This window comes from Gigantopelta aegis, chromosome 4 (genome assembly GCF_016097555.1).
Source record: "Gigantopelta aegis isolate Gae_Host chromosome 4, Gae_host_genome, whole genome shotgun sequence".
NCBI classification, from domain to species: Eukaryota; Metazoa; Mollusca; class Gastropoda; order Neomphalida; family Peltospiridae; genus Gigantopelta; species Gigantopelta aegis.
The window spans coordinates 85,784,054-85,809,155 of NC_054702.1; the positions used below are offsets into that span (position 1 = coordinate 85,784,054).

Below are 25,102 nucleotides of genomic sequence, written 5' to 3' on the forward strand. Positions count from 1 at the left end.
ATTTTTCAGCTACGATACGTGAAACAAAATAGATTGTGATCAACAATTTGGATGTAAAACAAATCCATTCTAGTAAACAAAAGTGAAACACCCTACAGTAAACAGGAAAAACTTAAAGTGCGACGTTTCTAACTGCGTTCAGGCGCATGGTTTGCAAAAAGTATCGTAATGCGCATGTGCAGTTCATCATTTTTAAGACAACTACATGAAAAAAATATATGTTTCTTAATTATGCACAGTTGCTGAACACTTAATTTATTCAGGGTTTTTTAAAGGAAAAATTCAATTTGTCAAGCGTTCTGGTCCGGTCCGCGTTTTACCAACACACATCGCTCACACTTGATGTCCATACTGATAGGCATTACGTCCATACCTGCGCATAGTTTGTAAAATATAATCTTTTTAATGAATTGATTCTAAATTAACAAAATTTATATACTCAAAATTATTTACAACTGTTATGAATGGATTATGAATACTATTCACTACAATAGAGGCACAAAAATGTAGCATACCTTTTGCAGATTGAATATAATAATTAAAAATAAATTCTTAAAAATTGTAAAAATTAAATTCTTTGGCCTTGTTGATCTGGTACGTGTGAGGTCATGTGACACGCACAGAATGTTAATTCATCTTTCTCCATTTTAAGTCAATTTCTACGAGTCATGTGGATCCAATATCGGTAATTTTAAGGAATAAACAAAAACGACTTAGTAAAATTAATGGTTTTAGGGGTTTGTAAAGTTTTGTATTTAGATACTTACTTTTCTCAACTTTGTTTATAAAAATGTTCCTGAACTGTGAAGAAAAACCTCATAAATGAACAACATGCCGATGACAACAAATCGGATGTTGATTGCGCGAATCGTGCACGAGAAAACAAAGTGAACTGAATTTGAAGCATAACGCAGTTAGGGACGTTCACGATAACTAAGTTGTAGTAAATTCCATGGTATGAAAAAAAGGCGTCCCCGTGAGTTGGAAGCATAATAGTGCGCTTTCCAGACAGTTTGTCCACTGGACAATTTGTCCACGGACGATTCGTCCACTCATCTCGGACACATTAATAGTTATTTCTTTGACATTGTAATCGTTTCTTAACATTATTTTGTGGTTTACTATAACCAAAAAAGGTAAAATAGAATTAGAATTCAACATTAATATCCAGTTTTTATTAACTGTTTGTATTCATTATCATGCGGACGATTCGTCCACTCGCTCGTACATTATCTCACACGTCACGATGTGGTAAATAGGTAATGCAAGCCTCCGCGTCGGAAGACTTTATTACCCCCCCCCCCCCCCCATGTCATGTTCTCTTTCAATGGCGTAAATTCTATCCACTGTACCCTCCCTCGTCACATGTTATCCCCATATGCCTAATAACCTCGAAATAAAATAAAAACTCGTTGTCTTCAATTCCAATTTAATTAAATGTACATTAGAAAACAATTCAACAAAACAACAAATGTCATTCAAAAGTTAACATATTTGACATTAGTAGAAATGAACAAGCGAATGTTTTTGGTCAATTAAATCAGTGTAGAATCGATGAATGTTATTTCGTCGTTGTTAACTGCACAAATCACTGTAGGAGATTATCCATTCAAATATCACTGGAAAAGAATCGTCCAACAGTCGGCCGACTAATGAATGGATAATCTCGCAACAGCACGAATCAATTCTTTGGCAGTAATTTCGTCATTGGTGTAGCGTCTCCAAATGGCAAATACTTCTCCCTACCGGGTCCTATGCTTCAGCCGTTGCATCCGTCGAACTCTTCCATCGCTCACTCGTTCCATCGTCATATTCACCAACTTGGCTTCTCGGAGAAGCAGAGGCACCAGCAGGTAAAACTGTATCCTGTCTCGTGTTGCTCTGGCATTAATTCGCTGATGCCAACCTTCGGTGTTGTTGTTTGTTCTAATCTGAAAAAAATACGTGGTAAAATGTATTTAATAATTTATTTAGCCCCCATGTACATATAGTACACATTATTTAGTCCGTGGACGAAATGTACTGGGAAATAAAACACTAGTGGACGAATCGTCCGGAACTGATTTTTTGTAGTGGACGAATCGTCTCGAGTTCCTCAGTCGACGAATTGTCCAGTGGACGAATCGACTGCATCCCATTAGTGCACGGGGCACGTTATGTCAATACTTTTCTTAGAAGAACTACGTCCCTTCTGACAAGAAACATAACACAGATATACCTAAGCTTTTCAAATGTATGAGTTATTCTGATCTTCTACCGACAAACTTTCAAAACAATAGGGTTTCTAAAACTCTGCCAGCATACCACAAGACGGTCTACATTTGAAGTTGTTAAGATTGGTAACCAGTCATGTTTAAACACTACATGTCTACCGGGAAAATGACAATTGATGCAATGAATATATATATAAATTAAAAAATATGTCTCCTACTGGTCTCAAACCAATACCAATGCAACACGAAGAGACCTGACACTCCTATACGTCACCACAACTACAGTACAGGTTCGTTTCGCATAGGGGCGTCAGATTTCTTTGTGTAGTGTTGGTGTTCTGGTTAACAACATGTAAGTTTAATGTCATGACTGGACTCGAGAATAATCAAACTTAAGCTCTGTGGCATCAGATTTAGGAAATATTTTTTATTTTACAGGCCTCACGAGAGGTCACAATCATAGAGCAAAGTCACTTCTCTCTCAAACTTTAGAGAGGGGGAAGTATTTAACAGCAGGGAGACTTGAATTTTTATTCCGAAAAATAAAATACACAAAAAGAAGTTATCTTAATACAGGTGCAACTTTTACAATCTGTATTTTAATTTTTTAGTATTGTTTTTTTTTTTACAGTCTGTACTGCTAATTGATGGATATGTGCTCTATAGTCTTTTTAAATCACCTTTCCACATGTCCCCTTCTTTTAAAATAATGAAATTTAATTGAACAGCACTAATTTAACCGTTTAGAATTCATTCTCTCACAAGTTTGTCTTTTCATTTCGCTTAATACTCCATGCAGAGTATTGTCCAAGTAGATTAATCTACCACGGTCAAGCTTAGATTACCCAGAGGCAATTGAATGCGTTACACAGTCAGAGTTTCTTAATTGATACACTGTGGAGTTGTCAGACTGAATAATTTCTAGGTACATAATTTGCAAGGGAAAGAGATCAGACAGTTTGCCCATTCTGCAGTACATGCGCAGCATCAATGAAGACCTGTGTAAACTGCTGGTGTCCACGTCTACTAAAGATGTCAATGAAATAGTCCCACTACAAGCACTTCAGAACGACGAACAGTTCTTTCAGTACATCAAGGATTCCAATGAAATGTCAGTTTCAAGGAGTGTTCTAACTATAAGATTTCCAGTGATATTGTGTAATGGAGATGTTTATTGCCAGTATAATATTTGGCAACACTAAGTGTTTTAGTTCCTGATACCTGGTTAGAATGTAGTACAAGTGTCCTCTAACTGTACTATACACCAAAGCTAGAGGACACTCGAGCTAGTTAGGATGGTCTTTTCTTTATTATTTGTTCTTAAACATTTGTATTTTTGCAGTTTGGCTACATAACAAAATTAATTAATTAATTAATTAATCTCTAAAAATAATTTTACTTAAAAAAAAGTTATATAGGTGTTCTTTGAGCGTCTGTTTAGCGAAAAATCCAACTTTGATTTAAAATGTATTAAATATGTGGTGGTATGTAAAAATGAAACTAGTTATTTATTAATATATAGATTAAAAATTTCTGTGTCTATACGATTTACTCTATTCTGATTGGACAACGTCAAAGAAAAACTTAATGTTATTCTTCGATAAACCTCAAAAAATGACGTCATTATGCCAGCTGGGATGTCATTACGTAAAACAGGTCATGGAAATGACGCTGGAAGTTGATTCATGTGTATTTTAACTAAATATGGTGTGTTCAGGCGCTGGTGCATAAATTTTAGAAGAGGGTGAGGGGCTAAACTGTGACTAGTAAAATTTATGGTTAAGACATGCTTCCCTGGAAAAAAGTATTGAAAAAAAGAGAAACATTTGCTTGATCAAGGAGAGGATTTGACCGCCGAAACGCACCCTCGGCATATGCTTCTGTGTTTGTAATTATATAAAAACTGTTTGTCATTTTTTAATGAATTTATCGTGGTACAACTGTCACATCCTGCATAAAAGTGTGTAGCATAGTGAAGGATTCTAAACTAAAAACCTCAGAAAATGACGTCATTACATAAAACACATTATGGGAAGAATGTTAGAAACTGATTTATAAAGTTGTGCTGTTTGTAATATAACAATTGTTCCTAATTTGTTGTGAATTTATCGATGTATAACAGTCACAAATTTAGTATAAAATCACTTTGCTACGCTACGTGATTTTATACAATTTGTGACTGTTATACATTGATAAATTCACAAAAAATTACAAACAATTCTTATATATAACTCCATTTATGCATTCATTGCAGTGTAGTGTTTGCTGATACATGTGATGTGTGGTATGTGAATTTTGGCGATTTTTTTCCCATAAATTGACTTCATAAATTCTCAGTCACATCAATCAATCAATGTCTTACCTTGCATACACACACACACACACACACACACACACACACACACACACACACACACACACACATCATTACTTAGCTCCTGAGGGGTTTTTTTTGGAGGGGGGGGGGGGTGCCAGCGATACTAACTGATATGTTTTCCAGTGAACGTGTAGGAGTGACGTCATAGACCATGATATCATTCTGCTCATTAAAGATTGGTAGTTTTTATAAAGAGCTATAATTATTTTTCAAGGATTTAGTTTTTTAATTAGTTTTTTTTTTTCTTAGGTGATTCAATTTATTATAATTCATTTCAAATATGGTCATCAGTCTGCACTTTAAACCCAGTACATAACCTTTCTACCTTTGTTCATGTGTAATGTAGGGTCTGTCACTTTAAACCCAGTACATTAACCTTTCTACCTTTGATTCATGTGTAATGTAGGGTCTGTCACTTTAAACCCAGTACATTAACCTTTCTACCTTTGATTCATGTGTAATGTAGGGTCTGTCACTTTAAACCCAGTACATTAACCTTTCTACCTTTGATTCATTGGTCTAATGCTGCTGTAAGACTGCTTCTTTCCTTTTTTAAATACTACTGCTTTGACATACAATTTTTGTATTGGGTTTTACAGGGAAGAGGTCAAAGAAGACAGAAAACCATTCATGTGTTGGATGCTTTGTTTCTTTGTGGAAAAGATGTAAGGATGAAACATTTCAAAGAAAGGTAATTAAAAGTAACAATACTTTATAATATTTCTGATATATATGAATAGACAAGTAGCAATTACACATAGCAAATTAAGGTTAGACCATGTTAGTTTTAGGAGAACTTAGAATGCAAAATGACATGAGTGCATTATATGAAATAAACAGTGAACTCACAATTTTTTATTATATACATATACATAGCTATGAAATATATAGATCTACAGAAACCATAAAAGTTATGTTTGGTGACATAATATTTTCACTGTATTTTTAGTTAGTGAAAATATAGAATTTATGTTTGTGTTTGTTTTGTTTAACGACACCACTAGAGCACATTCATTGATTAATCATCGGCTATTAGATATTTAGTAATTATGACTTGTAGTCAATAGAGGAAACCCGCTACATTTTCCTAATGCAGCAAGGGATCTTTTATATGCACTTTCCCATAGACAGGAAAGCACATACCACGACCTTTGACCAGTTATGGTGCACTAGTTGGAATGAGAAAAAACCCAATCAGTTGAACGGATCCACTGAGGTGGTTCGATCCTACAATGCAAGCACCTCAGGCAAGTGTTCAATTGACTGAGCTAAATCCCACCCCTGAAAATATAAAAAGCAGTGAACAAATTCAGGATTCAATTATCTCCCTTGTAAATTACATTTTAATTATTGAGGTCAATGTTGCTTCATCATTTTTAAGTTTGAAAAAAAAGGAGTAATTTAATAAATTGTTCCTATAGAAAAAATGGATATGAATTGCAATTACCTTAAAATATCTATTTGATTGAGTCAAAGCTAAATAATAGTTAGACAATGTCCTATCTTTGAATGTTAGTTAAAAGTTTAACCAAGTTCGATTCATTTTTTTTGTTTTTTGGATGATTGCTTTGTCAGGTATGTTTGCATAGCAGTATTATTAAATAATTTTTAAGTTAATAATTAAATAAAAATAATTTTGATTCATCTATTTTTTAAAAAGTACAAAGTCAAGTACATTTTCTACACTGTTCCAATGTCTTCTCGATAAGATAAGTGAAAGATATTAGCAAAAACCAAATATATTGTCAAAAATTAGGAAAGATGTATATAATAAATAGACCATTTCATGTTGTTTCTTCGAATACAATTTTTATGTCAACTCATGATGTGTGAAAACCATATTTTCACTCATTGTTTAGCCATTCGTGGAAATATGGTTTTCACACATCACAAGCTGACCAGGTTTAAAATAATTTCAAAAATCTTTCCCATATAAAACTTATTTACAGCCCAAGCGCTTGTAGTTAACTTACACATCGCAGACAAATCAGTTTTATATTAAGCTCTACGTCAGAGAGTAATATCAATTTCTATTGTGCTTTTTTTTGATTGGATAGTATGACACTGGCAACCTGTTTATCACCTAGGAGCAATCAGTCAAATGTCTCTAAAGTGTTATTGTACATATGTGTTTATATTAGTTCAAAAACAACAAATGATGTTCTAACCACCGTGTGTGCAAGAAAGTATATTTTTTTACAATAGTTTATTATGTATAGTAATAAATTGATGCTTAAATAGCTCATCTGTTAACTGGCTTTATTTTATGATGGTGTGGTTATGATTAAATCTGCTTTCAGACGTGAGAAGTTACAGAAGTTTGTGAAAGCAATCAGAAAACCAACTCGTTCTGACTTGACCCCAGTCAGTCTACCTGGGGCCATTCGGTTGGAACATATTGAACAGGTTTTTCAAAGGTATTTCTTATGAATATATCAAAGAATGATCATGAGAAAACACTATTTGTATGGTTTAATTTTAATATTTAGATAAGACCTATTGTAAATACAACTAAAGTAGTGACAAAAATTTAATTACTTACGAATACGCACCTTAGCATATTTTCGCAATGTGTAAATTTCACAAACAAAAATATGTATGTGCAGTGCACATCTGTGTGCAAATTTCCTGACTTAAGGTCGGGTGTGAATGATGCAAAATTTATATTCATGCATCTTTTTCCTGGTTTATAGTAATTAGATGCTTTTCAGCTGCATGAACTCTTCCTAAAATTCAAATATATTTAACTGCAGATTTTATTGCTAGGTTTACTAAATTGTAAGGGAATCAATATTTAACAAACAATATAATATAAATATAAACAGTACCCACAACAGTCTTAATTTGCAAAAACATCCATAGAAAGACTAATGTTAGTAACTGTTTTTTAGTGCCAGGCTAGGGATTTTCAAAGTTATCTTGGCACTACAAAATCGTAAAACTATCTTAGGCTCAATATATTTTTTTTTTACACATATAACTCGTGTATTATGTAAACTCTCTTTAAACGTTCAACACAGTCACTTAGAAATGCCACTTTCAAATACACATGGATGTGTTTTGAGTCTGCAGTGTAGCACTGTCAAATCAAATATGCTGCTGGAAACGGCAGACGGCAAACTTAACTGTACTTATTGAAACCACCGACGTCATTAACACAGATGATCGATTTTAGCTAATTAACGAAGGTATTATTTAATGACGTAATAGGTCATGCAAGTAATATAGGTATCATCAAAGCCAGCGATACTCAAGTTCCACGAACCATGACTATCGTCAAAATGCAATATTAGTATCATTTGATTTTGCGTTTAAAAATCGAAAACCTTTTATTCCTTGTTCTGAGATCTCCAAACGCTTCATAACAAGCATATTTCAAATGTTAGTGTTTGGGAATAGGTTGGAATTTCATGATCGACCATCGGTTATAATCGATTCACACTAATCCATTAATAACGTTATATAATTATAATATTACCGAGATAAACCCTACCTATATTTTATGACCACTCTTAATCAACTATTATACTTAACCAGGGATCGCGAAACGAGGGGTGGGGGATTGGGGACCATCCCACCCTCCAGAACCCTACCCTGTTATTGTGCATAAAATGCTAGCAAAGCCGTATTTCAACAGCTAAAATTCACAATTTTCTCAGGGGAGCCCCAAACCCCTTTTAATAGGTTTGGGTCCTTTTATTTCCTTCGTCTAGGCCATCGGAATGGCAGTGCCCTCCTTTCAACTTGCGCTGATAATGCCTTTCTCCATTTTCAATTAAACTTAGTGGGCCCTGTTATAATATGTTGTTTCATCATATTATTCACTGTTAAGATGCTGCAATGTGATGAGCTGAAGGCTTCGACAAATATGAACATGCAGGTACACACATGCAGATAGACACATGCACATAAACATGTGCTCACACATATAAACATAGACACATGCACATAAACACGTGCTCACATATATAAACACCTACTTACACAGGTGTACTCCACCAAACACGCACATACGCGTGTATGTATGTATGTATGTATGTGTGTGTAAGTATGTGTGCGCTCGCGTGCACACACACACACACACACATACATACATACATATATATTATAGTAAAACTACTCCGGTATTAAGACCACCCCGCTATTACCGATTACGACCAGTAAAGTCATACCTAATGGTCGTTTTCATTGCATTTGGTTAACTTGTAAGAAAGAAAAGAAATGTTTTATTTAACGACGCACTCAACACATTTTATTCACGGTTATATGGCGTCTGGCATATGGTTAAGGACCACACAGATATTGAGAGAGGAAACCCGTTGTCGCCACTTCATGGGTATTGATTAGCAGCAAGGGATCTTTTAAATGCACCATCCAACAGACAGGGTAGTACATACCACGGCCTTTGATATACCAGTCGTGGTGCAGTGGCTGGAACGAGAAATAGCCCAATGGGCCCACCGACGAGGATCAATCCCAGACCGACCGCGCATCGAACGGGCACTTTACCACTGGGCTACGTCCCGCCCCTTGATTAACTTGTACGTCACAGAGTGACCTATTTCGACTGTGCTATTTTTTCATTGAATGGTATGACATTGGTGACCTGGTCATCACCCAATAAGCCAATCGTATGTCTTTAAAATGTTATCGCACGTATATGTGTTAACAAGTATGTGATATAAAAAATAACGAACAATGTTCTCACCAACGGGTTTGGAAGAAATAGTAATCTTGCACAAAAATATGTTAGCGCTAACATCTCTTCGTAAAACGAGGCCCAGACCAATATATTAAATGTTCTCCATTAAAAACCAATACATGCATAGTATTTATCCGCTAAACGTCGGATTTTTCGGGACACTTCGAAGTTCGGTGGGGGTGCGCACCCCAATTACACTCCCACTGAATCCGCGCCTGAAGGTACTTTGAAACAAATGGAGTAAAAAATCAAATACAATGTATAAAAACCCTAAATTTCTTTATTTATTACACAAATATTAATAATAAAACCGCAATTTGTTCAGATTACAGCAATTACGAAAAATATGTTTCTTAAACACACACACACGATATATTATAACAGAAAAATAAATTACCACAAACGGCCAGTATTGTCTATAAAGTAGTGTTGAATAACAAAACATATAAAACTGTACAATACTGACATAAACTATATAAAATATATAGTCATCAAACCTATATAGGCTTATCAGAGACAGAAAACATTTTCATACATGTATCTAAAATAAAATGTTACTTAAATATCATAAAACTACACAGAAATTAAAACGAAAATAAAATATATAATCATATCGGTATTACTACTGTAATTAATATTAAAACCATAATAAAAAAACCCGAATCAGAATAATACACTCTAAAATGTAAAACATTTAGGAATCATGTTAAAAAAATATCAGTAAAATAGCCTAAATAATAAAACACGCTGCATGAGAGGGAGTGCCATACGGAATTTATGAAACGAATACGGGAATTGTTTTATTTCTCGTGCGACAGCGAGGGATATATGTAGAGAATACTACATGAGTGGCCATTAGATACCATTTATCTTACAAGTTGTTTTAAAACGTATCTAACGATCGAAACAACGAGTTGTAAGATAAATGGTAGCTAACCGACACGAATGTTGTATTTTATTTATTACATATCCTGGAAAAAACCCAACAGTTTTAACTAAATTTAAATGCCTTTTCTAATGGAAATCTATTCACGGCCCTTGCGCTTAAGTATGTGTTATCAAAAATAACGAATGTCGTTCTCACCAACGGGAATGTAAAAAAAAAAAAATCCCCAAAAGAATTTCATAAACTTCGTATGGCACTCTCATGGATGTTATAATTTATTTATTATTCACTAACTCTTAGCTATAATTAATGTTAAATATGATTATCACCACTTCACAGTCGATGGTAACAACATTCAGCGATGACAATTAGAGTGAAGCTGAACGATGTTAATATCACTACATATATACATACATACTTACGTACGTACATATATATAATATACGGTGTTATCTGCTATTGGCAAGTTCGGACGCTATCACTTTCAAGCAGATTAAATTATTAACTAACGAGTTTAATTTAAAACAAATTAATGCATTGCAAATATTGCTATAGATAGCTGATATCTAATAATCAAAGACAGAAATAATAAAAAATAATATATATGGCTTGTCTCATTGTTTTTCGAAATAATTTTATAGAATTTGTCACCTTTTTTTTCAAATTGCAAAACATGTTTCAACTTTGATGAAAATATACAAACTATATACATGTAGTAAATATGTCCTTTTGGGACCACACACATCATTTGAGAAAACGTGAGTTTTTTAATGTCAAAGTTTGAGATAAACATACAAACACTTGCATGTTTACACAATACAGAGAAACGTTTGGGACCCACTTCTTTCTATGACATGGCGTGATATGACATTTGAGAAAATCGAGTTTGACAGGAAAATATAAAAGGTGGGGGGGGGGGGGGGGAGAGAGAGGTGTGAATTGGGGGGGGGGGGGGGGGGGGGGGGGCGAAACCCCATAACATGCGATTTTAGTACAGTTGGTATAACGAGGGGTAGGTCCAGCGGCTCCAACCATTTGTCCCTAAGCAATGTTTGCTAGACTGGTTTTACGTTATGTATTAAACCAAATGAACACTTCGGGAACCAGTCAAATAGTCACAAACGTTTTATCAAAAACAGGTGGCTGAACTTAAAGGGACAGTCGTCAGTTTGCAGCCAGTGTAAGATGTTTCTGACTATGTTTCGTCGTAACACAGATTTTGTTTCGTACGTACGAAATTAACTGAAGGTAAGATCTGGTTTGGGCTCCTACACAAGATACACAGATACATATTCGGGTATTCTAAACAGGAAAATATCTTTAATTTGTAATTTTAGTCATCAAAAGAATTTGTTAATCGTTAACATGTTACAGTGGCAGCAAACTGACGACAGTCCCTTTAAGGCTAAGAAATCGCTTACATTTATTTCTGTAAGTCTGAGTGAATACTCTTCACTATATCATACATGTTTTCGTATGTTCCTTCAAGTTGGTCAAGGTAAAGATCACAAAGCAATGCGCTGTTTGTATTTCTACAAAAGTCCATTTTAAGTTTGGTTGTTACAAACATCGTCTGCTCAAAAACAGCTTTCAACGTCTCAACAATTCCAAGAGTTGTTAACTCGTCTGTATTGTATTGTCGGCAAAGTTTCAAAACAGTTTCCTTGGGATAACCCATCTACGAAAATTGTAAAACAAATTGAGCATTTAATTAATTATATACGTTTATTTAATATAGATGTCGTGTAACGTTTTTTTTAAATGGCATTAAAAATAACAAACAAATTAAAATAGCATTTAAAACAATAAAGATATATTTTTAAAATTATTTACTTTTAAAAATTATGTATGTATGTATATATACTAGTATATATATATATGTGTGTGTGTCTGTGTGTGCGTCTGTCTGCGTGCGTGCGTGCATGCATGTATGGAGGATGGACGGATGGATGGATAGATGAAAGGCAAGATGAATGCATCTATGTATGTATAAATGGGTGGATATATGAATGGATGATTGTATGTATGATTTACCTATATTTAACAGTTCCCAAAGAATAAAAACGTCGATCTTCAATAGTAGCCGCTTTCGGTTGAGTTCTTGATGATAGACTTTTCAAAACAAGAACAAAGAAAATTAAAGTATCACACTTGCCACAAAAGATTTCACAATGCATATCTCTTAAAATAAAGTACACACATACTTATAAAAACCGACTTATATTGTTTCTCGCTGTTCTCATCTAATATTATCTGTTTATTATTCTCATTATTTTTCTCTCACAATGAATAGTTCACGACACCAAGTCCGTCATAACTATATATTGTTGAACATCTTATTATTAATGACTTTATTTTTAAATGTTAATGACTTGATTGCAAACAATAACTTTCAGAAAAATAAGCAATTTAAAGTCCATTACAGAAGAAGAAAAACTAGTGGTTCTGTTTGATTGTTTTGTTGTTTTACTTTGCTTGTTTTGCCATTTAGTTTAATATAGTCTTTTCACAAGAAAGGCCATATGACCTTAAATTTTTTTTAATTTTTTAATTTTTATTTTTTATTGTCCCCAGGGTTGGGGAGCCCTGATACACCGCCTTACAATTTATCTTAAAATTAATATTCATACATGTATAAACATACATACATATATACAAACATAAGTAGTAGAGGTGGCACTTGGGTATCATGTATGCAAATGAGCTAGGTCACGTGACCTGTCCTGCGCTCTGATTGGTTGACCTCTAAAAAACGTGGCCTCTTCTGATTGGCTGACCTCTAAGCGTGGGGGCGTGGCCTAATGACATTCAGTGCACCTCGGGGTCGTGCAGATGGCTGACCTTTAAGCGTGGGGACGCTACTGGGTTAATGACTTGGACAGCTGTGGGAACCTGACCTCTGTGTCAGGAAACACCGGATGTTGGTAAGATTGACCGTCGGGGGTCCTTTGATGTACAGGAAACAGATGGTGCGGAAGTCGTTAATGACCCCTAGAGTGGTGTCGAATGATGGGGTGTTTATTTAACTGTGACAGCCGTTTGATGTACAGGAAACAGATGGTGTGGAAGTCGTTAAGATGGCAAGATGGATTTGACAGGTGTGGGTTGATTAAGGAGAACCAGTCAACGGGGAGTGGAAAATTCCAGAGGAAAACCCCCAGGGGTTTTGCCATATGTCGGGGAAAGGTTTGAAACGTGTCCATATACGGCGTTGGCCATGAGTCATCCCAGAACGTGTTCAGACACGTCTTGAGTGAGGTCTCTGCATAATGAGAAACAGTCAACGGGGGAGTGGAAAATTACAGAGGAAAATCCCCAAGGTTTTGCCAGATGTCGGGGGAAGGTTTGAAACGTGCCCATATACGACGTTGGCCATGAGTCACCCCAGAGAGCGTGTTCAGACACGTTTTGACTTCCAGATAGCGTGGGGACGCTACCGTGGGGGGCCTATAAAAAAACCCATATTCAGGACGCTTGCCATTCGCTCAGCGACACTGCTAGAGAGAAGACGTATACCGTTGATGAATGATATTCACGTTCCTGTGTCTGATTGCGCTGTACTTGGAAAGAAGAAAATGGCATCGGGATATAACAGAAGCACTACAGAGGGCATTGTCAAAAACGAAGAAAACGAAACGAGATGCAAACTAGACCTCGGCGGTAACGTCTACGTCGTGGCTAAACTGTGGAAGGGTGACATTGCCATTCACGTTCGTCAGTTCGACGAGGACCGTGGAACACTTTTTCCCACCAAGAAAGGCGTTTCTCTGACGATAAAACAGTGGTTAGAACTGGCCACCTTCAAACGAGAATCGAGTGTACCGCAGCATATTGGTGGGAACGTTTACGTCGAGACCATTTACAAAGGTGTGGATATTCGTCAGTGGTGGTATTGTGATCAAGAACTGAAACCTTCCCGTCGTGGCGTTCGACTGACTGTCGAACAGTGGAAAGAGCTCCAGAAATGTTTTGACACTATCTACGACTTTGTGCCTGAACTGAGAGACGTCATACTGTGCCACTTACGAGAAGATCATCAAAATCTGACGGGTGCCATAGAGTGTTCGGAAAACCCACAGGACGTGTTTGGACATGCTCAGACATTGTGCATATAAACCTTAGATTTAGAGCTGTTCATCATTCGTCAGTCGACCGTTGTAGAGTGAAGACGTGCGCTCCAGAGATGGCATCGGAATATTCGAGAATGGACAGCAGTAGTAACAGCAGTTGTAGCAGCAGCGGTGACGATGTCTTGGTATGCAAATGTTCTGAAAGACACACGATCCAATGCAAAAGAGTGGCTACCAAACCAGAAGAACATGATCAAGCGGACGCTGATCGTGAACCCGGTGAAATTGTGGACGAAGAACCCACGGATATCCGTGAACCCGTCGAAATCGTGGACGAAGAACCCATGGATCAGACGGATGCTGCTCGAGAAACGGACTCGACTCCCTACGATGATGATGCCTACGACGCCGATGGCGATGGTCTTTCGAGACATTACTTGTTCTGTCATCGACCCGAAATGAGAAGATTCTACAGACGACTCTGCACGTTTGGGTGGTGGCCCATACAGTTGCGCCAGAAACCGAGGGAACTCGCCAAGGCCGGTTTCTTCTACATGGGAGACCACGATGCCGTCGTCTGCTACTGTTGTGGACTACGCACCTACAGATGGCAGAATATGGATGATCCAGTGATGGAACATTACAGACTGTCCCCAAGATGTCCCTACATTAACAATGTGTTGAGACATTAAACACGTGTGTGCTACTTTTCGTTTTGTAAAATAAACATGTGAATAACACGTTTTGTTTGTTATTAATGTAAGGGTGACTCTGTGTGTGTGTGTGTGTGTGTGTGTGTGTGTGTGTGTGTGTGTGTGTGTGTGTGGCCCCGTGTGTGGCCCTGAGTGTGGCCCTGAATGTGGCCCTGACCATACGTATCACACAAAATTTAATCTTTGTGAGCATGCGCGAAATTATAGAGAGTATAAATAAAAGGGCAATGGGTAACATCGTCATTTGAGATAGAACCTTCAGAGGCACAACATGTCAGACCAGTACAAGTTGTATGTTCCCGACGCGGACAAGTGGACTCGCTTTTACAAGTTGCAAGCCCAAGGCAAACTTCAACCTCATTTTCCAGTGCAGCGTGGTGGGAAAAGTCAGATGATGTACAGCGTGGATCGATGTCTAGAACTCTACGATCCCACTTGGAAAAAGGAAAAAGAGGAACAGAACAAACACCCGACACCTAAAGTCGTCATGGTCTCCCCAACGCAACAGGTGGTAGAACAAGCCAAGGCCGAGCAGAAACGGAAACGAGAACAGAGCGGCGTGGAACAGAAACGACGAGAGCAGACTGGGCAAAAACGGCACAAGCATTTCTGAGAAGACTATAAAAGGGGGCATGGCAGTTTCAACATCGCCAGTTCACGTCACAGTCAACATCATGAATCAGTGTCACATTTGCGAAAAAAAATATGTTTGGACCCACGACCTAACTCGGCACGTACGAAATAAACATGGACTCTTGGAATCTGAAAATAAGCCTTCCCAGCAGCAGCAGCAGCAGCAGCAGCAGCAGCAGCAGCAGCAGCAGCCCTTAAAATGGTTACATCCGTTCACCATGATCGTGTCGGGACCCACGTCGTGTGGAAAAACATTTTTGTTGTACAAACTGCTACGGGATGGTAAAATCCACCCGCCTCCCCAGCGCATCATCTGGCTCTACAAACGATGGCAACCTCTCTATGATACGATCAAAATGGTTGCTCGAGTAAAATTTGTTCAAGGCATACCCGAGAATTTGGAAAAGGATCGTTATTTGGATCCCAGAGTCAGAAATCTCATCGTGTTGGATGACCTGATGTCTACAGCTGGAAAAGACTCTCGTATCACCGATCTGTTCACGGAAGGAAGTCACCACAGAAACCTCTCGGTGATTGCTATCAACCAGAACCTCTATAGCAGCAAAGACCCGACACAGAGAAGAAACTGTCATTACCTGGCACTGTTCAACAACCCCATCGACAAACAGCAAGTCCTAACCTTGGCACAGCAGATGTATCCTGGAAATACTCGTCATTTCATGCAACGGTTTGAGGAAGCTACCCACAGGCCCTACGGACATCTCTTGGTGGACTTGAAACAGACCACGCCCGAACATTGGCGCCTTCGACCTAATGGTTTAGAGACGGGGCCGTCCGAATGGTATAAAAGCACGAACGTAACGGCGAATGTCTCAGAAGAGTTTCAACCACCGTCGGAGAAAGAGGTCTACGTGCAAATCATGCAAAGTAACGCATTCAAGAGAAAACTACCAGGCATACCCGCCTACGAAAGTGACGACGAAGAAGAAGATGAGGTAGAGCCCTATCTGAAAAAATTCAAGAGGATGCAGTCTTGCGATACGTGTGGTCTGGTCTTTAAAGACGGGAGTGACTTGCAGCGACATCTACGATTTAAAACGTGCAAGGAGGGAAATGAAGAAGAGGAGCCGTCGTCCGATCTGGAAAACGAAGGCATACGTCTGATGATCGAGCGTGAATTCGACATCAATCGTGATTATATCGAAAGCAAGAGGAAACGCTACGAAGAAAAAAACATGTCCCAAGATGCCATCGAAAGAAACATGAAGACTTTACAATGGAAGTTATTTAAAGACACGTACTCTCGCTTCCTGGCTTATATGCATTACTTTGATAAAGGCCCCAACACGAGAAAAATTCTACAGTCTGTGAATCCGAAAAGAGATCTGAGACCTCAGATCCGTTCTAAATTAAATCAGTATCGTTCGTGGATCGGCGAATATTTGGACGAACTAGACGGCGACGATACCGATGGTGATGATACTGACGATGAGGACGAAGATGAAGAGAAATGAACACTCATATTATTCACATGTCGCCCTTTAGGGCCTCTCGATGTAACCCAATGTGTGTCCATTATATATATATATATATATATATATATATATATATATATATAACATGCGAGGTTGTCCGAATGATTTTTGTGTTACAGAAGTACCCGACAACGGCCGAATGCATGGTTCGAACTACCCGATGGGTCGAACAGACTTTGATGCACCGACAATGTTCGAGCCAATGAGATTCTACTGTATGTAGTTGTCACCCTTAGGGTCTCTCGATGTAACCCAATGTGTGTCCATTTTATATATATATGTGTAGTTGTCGCCCTTAAGGCCTCTCGATGTAACCCAATGTGTGTCCATTTTATATATGTGTAGTTTGTGATTTGTCATTTAGAAATAAAATTAAAAAACCCAAACCATTACGTTTGTTTTTTGTGTGTTTTACTCCATGACTAGTTTTGTGATTGAATGTCAGTCTCTACCGCTACATTATAGTAGCAAGGGATGTATGTACAGGACAGCACATACCACGGCCCTTGGCATAATGCACTGGTTGGCTATAGCCTATTGGACCACCGACGGGGATCGATCCTAGATCGACCACTGTATTTACCCATCTCTCTCTCTCTCTCTCTCTCTCTCTCTCTCTCTCTCTCTCTCTCTCTGCGTTTGTTGTTTGACTAGATTTGTGATTGGATATTTCTACCGCTACTTTATAGTAGCAAGAGCTGTGTGTACAGGGCAGCACATACCAGACATAATACACTGGTTGTCTATAAAGGCTTGTACTCTAGGGAAATACTCGTGTTTCAAATGCAGTTAAAAGATCATAGGTTACGTTGGAACGTCGAGTTGTAGTCACACGTTCTTTCTTCAAAGCAATGGGCTGGGGTGTTTCACACACACACACACACACACACACACGCACGCACGCACGCACACACGCACGCATATTCCTTTCTTTCCTTAACAATTAAGCCGTCTATACATTCCTTTATTAATGTTTGTAATGGGCTGGGTTGTTACGCACATTCCTTTCTTCCCCCTACTGGCCACCGAATAAGTGTATCTGCTTTTTCCACTGTATTTCTTTCTGTCTTTGAAAAATATCGGCTGCTTCGCTAAAAATAACCCGGGAAATTAAACTTGACTTTGTAAGCTTCGGTGCGTCGTCAAATAAAGCATTTGCTTGTAGCTTCAGGGGTATCATATTTCCACCATCAGCCACAGCGTAGTAAGAAAGTAATACTTGGAAGTGACCCGCGTGTGTTTCTCATTACGTATCTATAGCAGACGATATAATTTTCTGTATTTTAAGAGATCTAGCTACACATCTGTCTCAGTGGGAAGTGATTAATGTTAAAATAAAGTTTCAAACTATGAGGTTATATTTATTTTCCCGTACCTCTATCCCATTAAGGTTTAAACGCGCGCACGCCAGTTATCTGTGGCTATACATTCCTTTATTAATGTTTGTAATGGGCTGGGTTGTTACGCACATTCCTTTCTTCCCCCTACTAGCCACCGAATAAGCGTATCTGCTTTTTCCACTGTATTTCTTTCTGTCTTTGAAAAATATCCGTTGCTTCGCTAAAAATAACCTGGGATATTAAACTGGACTTTGTAAGCTTCGGTGCGTCGTTAAATAAAGCATTTGCTTGTAGCTTCAGGGGTATCATATTTCCACCAATTAGCCACAGCGTAGTAAGAAAAGTAATACTTGGAAGTGACCCGCGTGTGTTTCTCATTACGTGTCTATAGCAGACGATATAATTTTCTGTATTTTAAGAGATCTAGCTACACATCTGTCTCAGTGGGAAGTGATTAATGTTGAAATAAAGTTTCAAACTATGAGGTTATATTTATTTTTCCGTACCTCTATCCCATTAAGGTTTAAACACGCGCGCACGCAAGTTATCTGTGGCTAAGACAGTGGGGATAATGTAGGGGTGAGAGAGATTATCTGCTCTTACGTTAAATGCCACTACCAACACCCCCGTGTTTGTTATTCTTCAAATGGTATATATCGTTTGAGTATACATTCAGTATTTATTTTATAGTGATACATATGTAATATTAATGCTTTGTCTGTTTATTTTTGAAATTACCATCGTGCGATCACTGCGAGATATGAAAGAAGGTCGTATTTCAAAACAAACTAGCAACCTTCTCATTGGCTAATCTTGTTATGAAGTCTCGGGGGCCATCCTCTACGAATGTCTGGCAATACGAAATACTCTATCCCGTTAAGGTTTAAGCACGCCCGCACACACACACACACGCCAGCTATCTGTGGATATCTAAGACAGTGGGAGTTGTGTGGTATGTGCTATCCTGTCTGCGGGCTGGTGTAGGACCCCTTGCTACTATAATGTAGCCGGGTTTCGTATTTATGTTTCAAAAGTACCACATATGTTTGACATCCAATAGCCATTGATTAATAAATCAATGTGCTCTAGTGGTGTCGTTAAACTTTTAAAACTTTTAAAACAAAGCTTACTATTTGTATTTATTTCAACTTATTTCCGTGCTCATATTTCAATTGTGGTTTAAGCACGCTGTCCTGGACACGCGTCAGCCATCTGTGGTTAGTGAAAAGGCTGGGTGATGACCAGTTGATACCCGGATACGAACCCCGGTATCTACCCCGGTCTTAACCACCGACTACAGCAATGATTCGGGCATTTCTTGTGACGTCAGACCCCCACGCTATCTCGAGGTCAAGACGTGTCTGAACACGTTCTGGGATGACTCATGGCGAACGCCTTATATGGGCACGTTTCCCCGACATCTGGCAAAACCTTGGGGGTTTTCCTCTGTAATTTTCCACTCCCCGTTGACTGTTTCTCATTATGCAGAGACCTCACTCAAGACGTGTCTGAACACGTTCTGGGATGACTCATGGCCAACGCCGTATATGGACACGTTTCAAACCTTTCCCCGACATCTGGCAAAACCCCTAGGGTTTTTCCTCTGGAATTTTCCACTCCCCGTTGACTGGTTCTCCTTAATCAGCCCACACCTGTCAAATCCATCTTGCCATCTTAACGACTTCCACACCATCTGTTTCCTGTACATCAAACGGCTGTCACAGTTAAATAAACACCCCATCATTCGACACCACTCTATGGGTCATTAACGACTTCCGCACCATCTGTTTCCTGTACATCAAAGGACCCCCCGACGGTTAGCACACCCATCAATCTTACCAACATCCGGTGTTTCCTGACACAGAGGTCAGGTTGCCACAGCTGTCCAAGTCATTAACCCCATTAGCGTCCCCACGCTTAAAGGTCAGTCAGCTGCATGACCCCGAGGTGCACTGAATGTCATTAGGCCACGCCCCCACGCTTAGAGGTCAGCCAATCAGAAGAGGCTATGCCCCTTAGAGGTCAACCAATCAGAGCGTAGGACAGGTCACGTGACCTAGCTCATTTGCATACATGATACCCAAGTGCCACCTCTACTACTAACATACACACATACATACGCATACACGCACGCACGTACGCACTCACATTACATTCTATTCTGATATATGCAGGTACAAATCAAAATAAAATAGTACTTCCTTTTATGCACGCCTTATGGTCCAGGACTTTTAAAAAAAGAAAAAGAAAAAAGGGTAACAACGAGAGAAGAAGAAGAAGAAAAAAAGAAGGAAAACAAGAAGAACAAGACGAATAAGAAAAAGAAGAAGAAGAGGAAGAAAAACCTAAAGTTGATAGTGAGTAACGAATCAGAATTAAACTGATGATAATAACAGGAACAGCAGTCGGGCCTGTGTTGGAATGTTATATGAACATGCAATTACAAAACGTTTTTCCTTTGAGTAGATCGTTATCTAAGTGTAATGGGGGTTTTCTCTTTCTTTCACTATATAAAAAGGTTGAGCCATTGTGCCCATTCTTTATTAAACTTTTCATAGTTGCAGTTTTTGAAATAAATATATTTCTCAATTTCAAATTTGTTTTACAAAACGTTTTGAACGGACGCGATAGTTAATTTTTTTCTTTCTTGCATTTTCGTACAGTATATATAATATTTAATGTTAATAATTAGCCAGTTAATTATATTAACGTTCTTTTTGTTAATAATACCAAACATAACAATATTTTTGTAAAAGTGGACAATAATTCCTGTTTTGGACAAAACCCAGTCTTCTACAGCTTTCCATAAAGTATTAACCTGAGTGCATTCATATAAAAGATGTTGTAGAGTTTCTGGAAAGTTATTACAGAATATACACATATTAGAATCTACATAATGAGTCATATATAGAAAAGTGTTTGTTGCTAAAATCAGATGTAGGATGCGATACTGAAACAACAAAAAATGGAACGCTTCACGAATTTGCGTGTGACCTAATATTAATGTTGCGTATCTTACCTAAGTGATCCAGAACCAAAATCCATCTGCAAATAAAACAAAACATCACAGAAAGGTGCGTATATTTACATTCAAACACATAGCTAAAGGTTTTATTTTATAGAATCATTAATGAGACTACCAAGTTTTTGACATGACAAAACAAATCACTGCTTTGGTGTTTAATTTCTCCATTAGATACTAGTATATACGAGGAGCAGTCAAAACGTTCGTAGAACTAAGTACTGAAAGGTAGCGATTACAGATCAAATGTTTCGTAATTACTTTTTAATATAATCATCATTAATTTAATTATGCAATGCATTGACATTTATGCAATTACATTTCATATGACATTAATCGATACTGTGTCCTTTTACTTTATAAACTAGATATGAACTTACTGTGGATCGTTCTTGGCGTCCAGGAGTCGATGAGCCCGAATAACGTCCATGTTGTTCATTTTTAGACTTGTCTTTTAAGAGGGAATAAAATAAAATAATTATAATATGTATACAAGATTCTGTTACACTTCACGACACAACAAACAAATGTCAATAGCAAAGACTCTCTATCTGGGTGTAGCAGAACAAATTGGTAAACGATGTTTAATTAAAATACAAGGTAAACGATTTGTATAATTTCCTTAAAATCTGTGTGACTATTAAATAGTTCCTAGAGAAAAATATCTAGTTTTGCCGTTTATTTGCAACTTCTTGCACTTTTCAGATATGTTTATCGTACTAGCCAAATAGTGAAAGAAACAATGTATGATTTATAAAAATAAAAATAAAATCCAAAACAAATCTTGTAAGACATAGTTTGCTATCTTTTTTAAATTCAATTTTCATATCAAATTAGGGTTAAAGCACGCTGTCATGGGCTCACACCTCAACTATCTAGTGAGAGAGAAGTCTGTGTAGTGGCCTTACACCTCCCCATCGAGTCGTCAACACTCAGTTTGGTAAAAGCCAGTTCTGGGATGCGAAACTATGGTGTTTCGATGTACAAATGTTAAACTACTTGTTTCCCAAATCATCAGCAACCCTATGTTAGCAACACTACATGCATTCTTCAATTATTATAACTATCATCCTCAGCGTTAAGCATGTATACAAAAAATGCTAGTCGAGCGTTTTTGGCCTTATATGCTTCTTTTTTTTTGGGAGGGGGAGGGGGTTTGCAACCTTAAAAAGGGCACTTACAATACTCCAAAAACGACACCTCGAGTACTCCAAAGTACACTAACAAGCATTACATAATGATAAAAGTCTTCAAAAGCATAGGCGTATGAGGTCCCAATTTTGTAGGGGGAGGGGGGCAAGCTGATATTTATCATAATTAAACGAAAATACCCGAAGGAAAACGACGTTTAGTGTTTTATTTATATTAACATTACAACCGAACAGCTATATAGGGTTACAAACGATTCACCACACATGTAATATGGATTACCACCAATATTGTGGGCACAACGTAAAAAGGTTTCAGGTCAGCTCATTTTGCCCGAATATCTGTTTCGTTTTTGGACGCCTGTCCCCCACCTTCGTCTCGTACGCTTATATCCAAAAGTATCCAGCCTACTATCATACCACATGTTTCCCCACTAAGAAAACAACAACACCTCTGTAGTCATAAGTTAAATACCGGAGTTTAAAGGCATACTGTCACGGATTTAAGGACCTTATTTCTCTAAAAATGGATAATAAATAAAAATTACATTAATTGTTGGAAACAAAATCTAGCTATCGCATCACCTTAACTGAACCATAATGGAGTGAAATCCATGTCATCCCTCTCGGCAATTTTACTTTTTGAATTATGGACCATTGCCATAATTCAATTATTTTTACAAAATGTCATTAATAAATGGAGTATGATGATTATGAAGATGGTTGAATAAAGTACATTTAGGGAGAAATCAAATTATTTTTGTTCAGGTAATACTTTGTGGTCTGTGACAATATGCCTTTAATGGGCACTTTGAAGTTCTGGGAAGTAACTGCGCATCACTAGCCCAGGATCAGAGCCTGTGACTGGACTGGGAACTCTATTAACGTGCCCCTATCTACTTAAGATTCAGGCACGCCCATCCCGGACTTAACCTTTGACATCGCCAGTGACTAATTCCGGGACATGAGGAAGTATGTGAAATACATTTTACATTTACAATGCCAACATTTCAGGCTTACCATGTGTGAGCAAGTAAGTTTTGTAAACAATACAACGAAGTGTAAAGTTTTTAAAAATGGTTATTAAAATGTGTTGCTGTTAGTATGATCAAGAGGTAATCTGTGACACACTAATTTGGCATTACTAGGTGAATTCTGAAGGAAATGAATGAATGAATGTTTAACGACACCCCAGCACGAAAAATACATCGGCTATTGGGTGTCAAACTATGGTGAATTGAAAACTAAAGTGATGAGCAACATCAATAATAAAAATTCAACAGTTAAACAAAAACACAGTGTAAAGAACCGTGCAAAAACACAAATATCACAGATAGATACGGACTTTTACTCAATGTGTGCTGTATTGGCCATTCTCAAAGATAATGTTACACCCCTGCACCACGGTGAGGTTACAGCACGCGCAGGGGTTCTGAAGGGAGGGCTGGGAGGTACTAAGTACAATAAATAAAATCAGAGAATGGGTCGACTGATGTGATTCGATCCTAAGACACGAACACCTCAAACGATCGCTCTAACGACTGAACTTCATCCCGACCGGATAATATAAAGAGTACATATTGTTGTTATTTTGGTGTTAGCCCAGTGGTAAAGCGCAAGCCTAATACTCAGTGAGTCTAGGATCGATCCCCGTCGGTGGGCCCATTGGGCTATTTCTCGTTCCAGCCAGTGCACCACAAGTTGTATATCAAATGCAGTGGTATGTATTATCCTGTCTCTGGGATGGTGCATATAAAAGCTCCCTTGCTACTAATGGAAACATGTAGCGGCTTTCCGCTATGACTGTGTCAAAATGACCATATGTTTGACATCCAATAGGCGATGATTAAGAAATCAATGTGCTCTAGTGGTGTCGTTAAACAAAACAAACTTTATGTTCGTGTTTAGACAGACCAAACCAATACTCAACACGTAATGACTACAAATATTAAAATTTTCACTTTATACCTTGCATGTGCTGCTGGATAATATTCCTGATCTTAGATTCCATCGAAAAATCATTACGAATACGGATGGACACTCCCTCACAATCAGTTGTATGCTTTCGATTGAAATAGTAGAAATCGAATGGTAGCATGTTGACTGAAACTGTATTCACTAAGCCAGCAGCCTCCAGTTTTTTCAACAGGTACAGACGGCGATTCCCGTCCACAACAAAATGTTTTCCGCCATAGGTCATGACGTCCATTCGTGGGAGGCGATCTTCTGGATTTGGATATCTGAGTAAATCTCTCAAAGACGAGTCTAAAGTCCGGCCATCTCGAAATCTGTGTTGTATGCTGTCTTGTGCATGTAACAGCTTTGACGGTAGGAAGTCACGGGACATTGCGACATACGTTGGCTTACATACACTTACTGTACCGAGTATTACAAACTAAATTAATTTGTCTCGTTCTTGTTTGACTATTCAATTCTTTGACACTGTTTTGTTTTGCAGCCACTTAAATGTATCTTAAATCAAAACTAAAAGTTTGTCATAGT

General features: G+C 37.9%; 1 protein-coding gene across 2 annotated transcripts; it reads right to left on the bottom strand.

The window, feature by feature from the left end:
* Positions 1 to 1,455: 1,455 nt before the first annotated feature.
* LOC121372333 lies at positions 1,456 to 25,102 on the bottom strand. 2 transcript variants are annotated; one of them, XM_041498630.1, is made up of 5 exons: positions 24,569 to 25,102; positions 21,833 to 21,903; positions 21,450 to 21,475; positions 12,213 to 12,290; positions 1,456 to 1,931 (listed from the first exon to the last, which is right to left on the bottom strand). In XM_041498630.1, the coding sequence occupies exons 1-5, from the start codon at positions 24,945 to 24,947 to the stop codon at positions 1,814 to 1,816; spliced, it is 672 nt and encodes a 223-aa protein (XP_041354564.1). In that variant the 5' UTR covers positions 24,948 to 25,102; the 3' UTR covers positions 1,456 to 1,813. The 2 variants fall into 2 exon arrangements, with proteins under 2 accessions (XP_041354564.1, XP_041354566.1); XM_041498632.1 differs by lacking the exon at positions 1,456 to 1,931 and adding an exon at positions 11,171 to 11,856.